General features: G+C 54.0%; 1 protein-coding gene across 2 annotated transcripts; it reads right to left on the reverse strand.

Annotated features, from left to right (window-relative positions):
* Positions 1–745: 745 nt before the first annotated feature.
* Positions 746–6,729, reverse strand: LOC100588482 (sperm acrosome membrane-associated protein 3). 2 transcript variants are annotated; one of them, XM_012501378.2, is made up of 5 exons: positions 6,604–6,729; positions 2,885–3,193; positions 1,603–1,761; positions 1,100–1,178; positions 746–911 (listed from the first exon to the last, which is right to left on the reverse strand). In XM_012501378.2, exons 2-5 carry the CDS (start codon positions 3,018–3,020, stop codon positions 845–847), a joined length of 441 nt encoding a protein of 146 aa, XP_012356832.2. In that variant the 5' UTR covers positions 3,021–3,193; positions 6,604–6,729; the 3' UTR covers positions 746–844. The 2 variants fall into 2 exon arrangements, with proteins under 2 accessions (XP_012356832.2, XP_012356833.2); XM_012501379.2 differs by lacking the exon at positions 6,604–6,729 and adding an exon at positions 5,598–5,751 and having other exon boundaries at positions 1,603–1,783.
* Positions 6,730–8,147: the final 1,418 nt, after the last annotated feature.

The following is an 8,147-nucleotide window of genomic DNA, read 5'->3' on the forward strand; positions in this document are numbered from 1 at the left end:
ACTAAGGCAGAAGACTGCATGGATTGAAAGCCACGGTCACTCCCATCCCATCCTCCAACCTCCTAGCAGTAGTGGGCAAAGTGAGCGCACCGCCTCTATCAGCGGCACTTGAATCTTCTGCCACGAGAGGGCACCAGAGAGCAAGGTGAGAGCAGAAGCTCCAGTGGTCATTCTCCCGCGACCAAGCAGCAACCCCGGCGTGGCAGGGGTGTGTGTTAGTAGTCACAGCTGGAGGGCCAAAGCACAGTGACCACCATCTGCAACCAAAGCTGCAGAAAATAAGTGACCCAAGGACCTTCCCAATCAAGCCAGAGGTGCACAGCCCTAGATCCAGCTATGGTTGCCAGGTAAAACACAGGACACCCAATTAAGTTTAAATTTTAGATAAACGTCAAATAGTTTTAATATAAATATGTTCCTTTGCAATATTTTGGACATGCCTAAAATTATTTGTTGTATATCCAAAGTTCAATTAAACTGGGGCATCCTGTTTTTGTTGTTATGTATTTGTTTTGTTAAATCTGGCCACCCTAGACCCAAACTTTGCCAGGTGTGGTAGACAAAAAATGCACTGGTGCCCCCCTCCCCAAACGCCTGCCCCCAGGCCACCAGAAATGGAGGTAAGCCTCTGGTGCTGGGCATTCTGGAGTCCACTGGAAGCCCAGCCCACGCAGACAGGTGAGGTGAGGGAAAACGGAGGTGCTCTGGCTCTGACATGGCACCTGCAGACACGCTGAGAGCCACATTCACATTCACCCATCCTTTATTCGCTGGCTTGTCTTCCCAAGCCTAGGTCAGAAACCAAACCACATTTCCCAGCCTGCTGTGCATGGTTCTGTCCATCCTAGAAGTCACAGCCATCCACCCATTCAGTGAGGTCTTTTCCCTGGCAGTGATGCCTCCAGGCCTCCCTGAGGATGGAGAACAGGGAAGAGGAGAGATCATATCAGCTGCAGTTCCCAGTCACTGCGCAGAGAAGAACAGGAAGGAGAGTGTGGGCTCTAAACCAGAAGTGAGGAAGGAAAGGGGTTTGTTCCCTGCTGCTGCCCACCAGTCCTAACCATACCACCACGGCGGGGCTCCAGCCCAAGTTACTTACCAGTAACCCAGACCCTGAGGCTCTTGGGTGATTTTCATGGCACAGATAACGGTATCCTTGAGATTAGGATTCAACAAATCTGGGGTGATAGGCAGAGAAACACAATGAGAGAGGAGGAGACATCCAGCTGTGTGTGTGTGTGTGTGTGTGTGTCTCTCTCTCTACACACACACACACACACACACACACACACTCCACTCCCCTAAATCCAATCCTGCTCAACCACTCCAGAAGCACAGGTACAACCCTATCCCCCTCCCCCTCCATCAGAAACAATCCTCCCTCCATTCCTATAGCCCTAAGGCAGTCTCCTATCTGGGACCCCAATTCAGACTGATGGAAGACCTATCCTCATCCCTTGTCCCATCTCCCTCTCCTCCGTGGGCCCAGCCTGATGTGGGGGAACCCTCACTTAGAGATGGGGGTAGCAAACTAAACTGGGAATGGAACAAAAGCTAATGCAGGGCCTGACTCCTGCCAGCCCTGGGCCCAGGCCCAGCTACCTGAGCAGTACATCCGGCACAGGTTGGGGACGTTCGGGGTGAGGTTTCTGCACCACCTCCGGCTGTTGATCTGGAAGATCCCGTTGTTGGTGCTCCCATCAGCCTCGTGGTCCACAGCAGCTGTGTTGAAACCGCTTGTGAAATAAGCAAGGCAGACCCCTGCATAGGGCAGAGCACAGGCCTGGGGGTCAGACAGTTACGGCCACCCCAGACCAGGGTGCTCACTGCACAGGTCCCAGGCTGGCTCCACCGAGCCTCACCTGCCTGATCAAGGTGATTGGGGCAGGTGCCCTCCCACCTGCTTTGCAAACCAATCAACTGAGGCTTAGAGGTGCACAGCGACTCACCCAGGGTCCCATCCAGCTACCAAATAGCATGGGTCGGGGCTGGCCTCAGGCCTCTTGACTTTTAGCCCAGCAATCTTCCCACTATCTCATTGTTCAGCACATAATAGGGCCCAATAAATTTGTTGAATGAATCTACAAGTGCTAAATCTTTTTTTTTTTTTTTTTTTTGAGACAGAGTCTCACTCTATTGCTCAGGCTGCAGTGTATGGCGTGATCTCAGCTCACTGCAACCTCTGCCTCCCGGGTTCGAGTGATTCTCCTGTCTCACCCTCCCAAGCAGCTGAGATTATAGGTACCTGCCACCATGCCCAGCTAATTTTTGTAATTTTAGTAGAGACAGGGTTTCGCCATGTTGGCCTGGCTGGTGTCGAACTCCTGACCTCAGGTGATCCACCTGCCTTGGCCTCCCAAAGTGCTGGGATTACAGGCCTGAGCCACCGCGCCCAGCCTACAAGTGCTAAATCTTCAGTAACAAGATTTGGAAGACCCAGGTGGAATCTACAGAGGGTGCTGGACCTGTTGGAAAGATGAGCCCCGGCGTGACTGCCCTTCCCACATGGCCATCTAAAACTACCACCAGCTTGAAAAGTTTGGCATGACTGCTCTGTTCAGTTTGTCTTCTAATTTCAGAAGGAATGTCTGATCCTTGTGGCCATAGTTAAGTTTAGGGGACTGAGCTGCTTGTTTCCTTCGATCCCGACTTTAGCAGCAGGGGAAAATGAAGGGATGACTCCAATTTGGTTGCCTGCTGCTTGCCTACTGCGTGTTTAACTCAGCGCCAGCTGTTCTCTACCTGCCATCTCAAATCATCTTCGGTTTACAGGAGGGCTCTAAAAGCTCCCAAAGCCACAGCCCTTGAATGAGAAGGAGAGAGGGAGGGAAAGAGGCAGGGAGGTGTGGGGAAGCCAGGGCCAGCCAGGAAGAGGGGTTCTCACAGTCAGCCAGGCTGTATCCCCGGTATCCATCCAGCCCGAAGTCATGTAGCACTCTGGCCAGTTCACAGCGACCATAGACCTTGGCCTCACTGGAGGGTAGCAGGCAGCTGAGCAGAGAGACCAGGGCCAACAACATGATCCCAGCTGGGCACCACCGCCTTCCGAGAGCCCTGCTCCTGGCTTCTATGCCGGCGGCAGAGGTGGAGCCACCACCACTCTGGCTCAGAGCTGAGCTCTGGGATGACAGGCAGCTCAGCAGCCTCCGCGGTCCACTCACAGAAGGAGAAGAAACAGGGCTTGAGTGCACCCCTGGGAAAGGGGAGAGGAGAGAAGGGGTGGGCAGAAGGCCAGGCTCCAGCAGCACGTATCAGCCCCCTTGCATTCCTGATTGGCATCACCCTGCCCTGAGACCAGCCCCTCTCCTTCCCCATCCTGCTTCACACCACCCAGGCCAGAAACAGGAAGAAAACTAACCTATTGTAAGCTCCATATTACATGTTACGGATTATTTAGTCCTGAGGCCCAAGATTTTACAACTAGGAAGGGGCAAAGTTTGGATAGAGACAAAGTTCTATAAATCCAAAGCCCCACTGAGCAGATGCTCCTGGAGAGCATGGCCAGGCAGTGTGTTCATGGGTCTCTCAGCCCAGCTGTCAAGGGACAGCCCTTCTGGCATTGACCCTCCATCTCCAGATCTTAACTGAAACAAGGTCTCCCCCAGAACACTGCTCCCCTATAGCCCGCTCAAGGGGAAGCTGCTCTTTCTCCACACACAAGACCCCGAGATGTCCCGAGAGTCTCCTCCACCCCCACCACCCCTTCTAAACCATAACCTGCAAAAAGCCCTTCTCCCTGGAAGCCCAGCCTGCCTGTCTGGTTTGACCTCCCTGCCCTGTCATCATTGGCTGTGTGTGGCCAGTCCCCCAAATCACAGAGGACATTAGCACCTAGGTGTCACAGCCTCAGGGCTCCTTCATCTCCCCAGACCTAGTCCCCTCCGGCTCCACTGTGTCTCAGCCAGTCCCTTCCCTGCCCTGGTCATCCCTGCTTCTTGTCCTCACCTGCATTTCCCCACCTCTGTGAGCTCCTATCCCACTGCCCACCACCTCTGACAAGCCTTCCCATGCCTCTCTTGACCTCTGCACCTCCACACCTGTGAAGGCTCTCCGCCTTCACAGAGTCAAAAAGTGAGAGTTGTACAAACTCTTGTTTGTGCCAATGAGTGTCCCTGGTCTCCAACCTCCACGGGACCTTGAATGCCACCGAGGATGACAAAGTGGTTGAGGGCATGGCTTTGCAGCAAGGTCCGGCTTGGACCCCCCCTCTGCTCCTTGCTCCATCTCTGACTTTGGGCCCTCCCTGAGCCTTGTTTCTTCCTCTATAAAATGAGGACGTGAGTAACACCTGCCTCATATGATTGTTGGAAGAATAAATGAGAAACGGCGTGGGCACAGCTTAGCTCTTGGCACTAAAAATAAGTGAGTTGTTGTTTCTGTTATGAACTACAACTAGCACTGGTACTCGCGCTTGTCTCTGCTCAGATTTCTCTCTCGCATTTCCCTCACAGGAAATGAAAACCCTCGGTATTGTCCTTGAGCACGCCACGCTGTCCCACCCCTTGGCTCCCGGAACATGATCTGGTCTCCTGCTGCACTAAGAAAAGCAAGGTCCTCACTTGTGGAATTTCTTCCTCTTTCTGCCTTAGCCCCGCTCACTTGCAAACTCATCAGTAGCCTCCTCACCCTCATCTCCACCCCATCATTGTTTGGGTGTGGGGCCTCCACTCCCAGGCAGGCCCATCTTCCCTCCAAGCTCTAGATCTGTCCTTCATCTCCAAGCCTTGCTCCATCCGTTGTCCCTCCTCTCCCGGCGCGCTAGCACCATTCCTCTCCTGCTCCTCCTGCCCCTGCTCGTAGAGACTTTCTCAGTCTCTAGCTTCTAAATGCCTTCCCTCAAGTCTCATGCTGACTGGTACTCCCTTGTCTCTTTCCCCCTTTTCTCGCCCAAACTCCTGGGGAAAACTACCACTTTCTCCCCTCCCATTTGTTTTCCAATCTGGTGAATTGGCCTCCCTGCCACCACCACGTGCTGAAACTGCTCTGCGGGTCCAAGGAGGCCCCCTTCGGCTCTGTCTTCTGGGAGCTCTCAGCCGCACTCATGCTGTCCCCCACCCCCTGTTGAAAGGCTTGCCTCTCCTGGTTTCCATGATGCTCCCCTCTCCCAGGTTTCCTCCTCCCTCTCTGGCTGACTCTCCTCCTTATCCTCGGTGGAATCCACTTCTGCCCAGGCCATAAATGCTTATCTGCTTTCCAAGGCCTTCCTGCCTTGAGCCCTCTTCTCTTCCACTTTGAGGAAACCCTCTGGGCAGCCCTGCTGTTAGCCACCGCCTGCAGGCTGGCGACCCCTGTGGCATCTTCCCCAAGACCTCAGAGGCAACTACTGGCTGGACACTTCCACTTGAATGCCCTGCAGGCACCTCAAACTCAGCACATCTAAACAGAACCACTGTTCCCATCAATGCCTGCTTCTGCCTTGTGACTTTCCTTACGTGCTTTAAAACATGATAGGCCACCCATTTACCCAAACTGGAAATACGGATGTCATTCTTCACTGCTTCCCCGTGATATCTTTCACCCAGTTCCAACCAATCAGTCCCAATGTCCTGTGGATTCCACCTTCCCTTCGAGAGCACCGTCCTTTCCTAGGTTCACACCTCCATCCGGGCTTCCTTCATGGTCTTCTTGTATCGTGTCTCGACCACTCTTCCAAGCTATTCTATACACATCCATCAGAACAAATTGTTAAATGAAAAGCCCAGCCCTGTGACACCTTGGATGGCTCCCACCATCACTGCCCCTTCGAGGTCCACACGGCCCTTCACGACCCTTCACAGCCCAGCCCTGCGGCCCACTCCCTCACTCACACGTTATGTTCCAGCAATGCCACCTTGTTCTCTCACAATGACCTTGCTCTCTAGAACATTCACCCTCTCCTTTCCTCTACATGGTTAACTCTGACTTATACTTGAAGAGTCTCATCAGAGGTGTGTTCCCCAGTGAGAGTCTCCTGGCAGGCCACCACCCCCCACACTCTGACACACCCGATCTTCCACCTCCTCTGTCACACCAGGCTGGAATAGATGTCAGTCTTTCCCACCACAAAGTTAACTTCTGAAGAATGGTGGCCAGTCTTATTTATCTGCAGAGTTGCTGGCATGGAGTAGCTGCTCTGTGGCTGCTTCTGAAACTCAAGTCCACAAAAGGCGTGGCCACAGGGGCATGAGCCCTTCTCCTCACCGCGAGGGGAGTGAGAAGGAGGAGGCAGCCAACCTGGTGGAGTTTGTCAAGTCTTTGAACACTGTGCCAGGCCTTTCCCAGAGCTTTTCTAACTTAATGTCATCCAATCCTCTCAGCAATTGAAAGGAGTGGGATTAATATCCCGAAGTTGTAGAGGAGGAAACCAAATTGACTGCTACACATGGACTGTTTTTGATTTTTTTTTTTTTGTAGAAAAGTGACTTAAAAGGAATTCCATCCTGAGCATTTCACAGCAGCTCCAGAGTTTCTCTCTCTCTCTCTCTCTCTCTCTCTCAGCTGGTCACTCTTCCAGGCCAGGACACCCCCACCCTAACCACCACCTTGTTTTTCTCCATCCCTCTCTGGCCAGACCAACCCAGGGCCCCTGTTAACAGCCCCAGGAAGAAGGGAAAGGGGGCTCACTGATCAGGGGTGCTCCCTGCAGAGCTGAGACTATGGTGACAATGGCAGCAGCAGCAGTGGCCCAAAACCCTGCTTCAGCTCAGGATGTCCCCCATAACCTTGCCAGGGCCCCAGGCACCCAGTGTTAAGAGAACAATGGGGAAGGCAGGCTCCAGGCCAACGGAGGGCCTTCTAGAACTCCAGCTCTGTGAGCTCATCTTCCACAAACAGCTCCACCACGGAACTTTGACTAGCCCACCTGAGCCCTTCCACTCAGGGTCCAGAGGCAGAGCAGGATATCTAATCCAGCCCCCTTGCACACCTCTGCCCCCCCCCCCACACGTACACACAAGCACACACACACACACGCGCACACACACACTACACTGAGGGATGACACTTCCTCTCCCAACAGATATTTCAGATGATTATCCAGGGATAGTGGTGGACACCCAGGGATGGTGATGGGTGCCCAGGGATGGTAGCAGGTGTGCAAGGACAGTGGTGCGTGTGCAAGGATGGTAGTGGGTGCCCAGAGATGGTGGTGTGTGTGCAGGGATGGTAGCGGGTGCACAGGGATGATGGTGGGTGCCCAGGGATGGTGATAGATGTGCAGGGATGGTGGTCGGTGCCCAGAAATAGTGGTGGATATGCCCAGGGACAGTGGTGGGTGTGCAAGAACAGTGATGGATGTGCAGGGATGGAAGTGGGTGCCCAGAGATGGTGGCAGATATGCAGGGATGGTGGTAGGTGTCCAGGCACAGTGATGGGTGTGCAGGGACGGTAGTGGGTACCCAGGGATGGTAGTGGGTGCCCTAGGATGGTGGTGGGTGTGCAGGGATGGTGGCGGGTGCCCAGGTACAGTGATGGGTGTGCATGGATGGAAGTGGGTGCCCAGGGACAGTAGCAGGTGCCCCAGGATGGTGGTGGATGTGCAGGGATGGTGGTGGTGGGTGCCCAGGGATGGTGGTGGATGTTCAGGAATGGCGGTGGGTGCCCAGAGGTAGAGGTGAGTGTGTAGGGATGGTGGTCAGTGTGCAGGAACAGTGGTAAGTGCCCAAGGATAGTGGTAGATTCCCAGAGACAGTGATGTGTGCCCAAGGATTGTGGGGGATGTGCAGGGATGGGGGTGGGTGCCCAGGGATGGTGGTGGATGTGCAGGGATGGTGGTGGTGGGTGCCCAGGGATGGTGGTAGATGTTCAGGAATGGCAGTGGGTGCCCAGAGGCAGAGGTGAGTGTGTAGGGATGGTGGTCAGTGTGCAGGTAAGGTGGTAAGTGTGCAAGGATAGTGGTAGATTCCCAGAGATGGTGATGTGTGCCCAAGGATTGTGGGGGATGTGCAGGGATGGGGGTGGGTGCCCAAGGGATGGTGGGTTCCTAGGGATGGTGGTGGTTGCCCTCTGCTTTTCCAGGCTGCCCATCTCACCATGGAGCTCCTTTGAGTGCCAGAAAGTTCTTCCTTAATGCTGAGCCACAAGCCACCCCCTTTTCCATCTGGATGATGGCCATTCAGTGTGGACAGGTGCAGGGCAAAGTTACACTATTGACCCTAAAACTTAAAGGA

Source organism: Nomascus leucogenys, chromosome 19 (genome assembly GCF_006542625.1).
Source record: "Nomascus leucogenys isolate Asia chromosome 19, Asia_NLE_v1, whole genome shotgun sequence".
Taxonomy (NCBI): domain Eukaryota; kingdom Metazoa; phylum Chordata; class Mammalia; order Primates; family Hylobatidae; genus Nomascus; species Nomascus leucogenys.

What these genes read in the sequence shown, in the direction of transcription:
- LOC100588482 (XM_012501378.2), bottom strand. Translation starts at nt 3,020, where the DNA reads ATGTTGTTGGCCCTGGTCTCTCTGCTCAGCTGCCTGCTACCCTCCAGT. An exon ending in GGGATACAGCCTGGCTGACT is followed by an intron (nt 1,762 to 2,884) that starts GTGAGAACCCCT and finishes TGCCCTATGCAG; the next exon opens with GGGTCTGCCTTGCTTATTTC. An exon ending in CCTCAGGGTCTGGGTTACTG is followed by an intron (nt 912 to 1,099) that starts GTAAGTAACTTG and finishes CTCCATCCTCAG; the next exon opens with GGAGGCCTGGAGGCATCACT.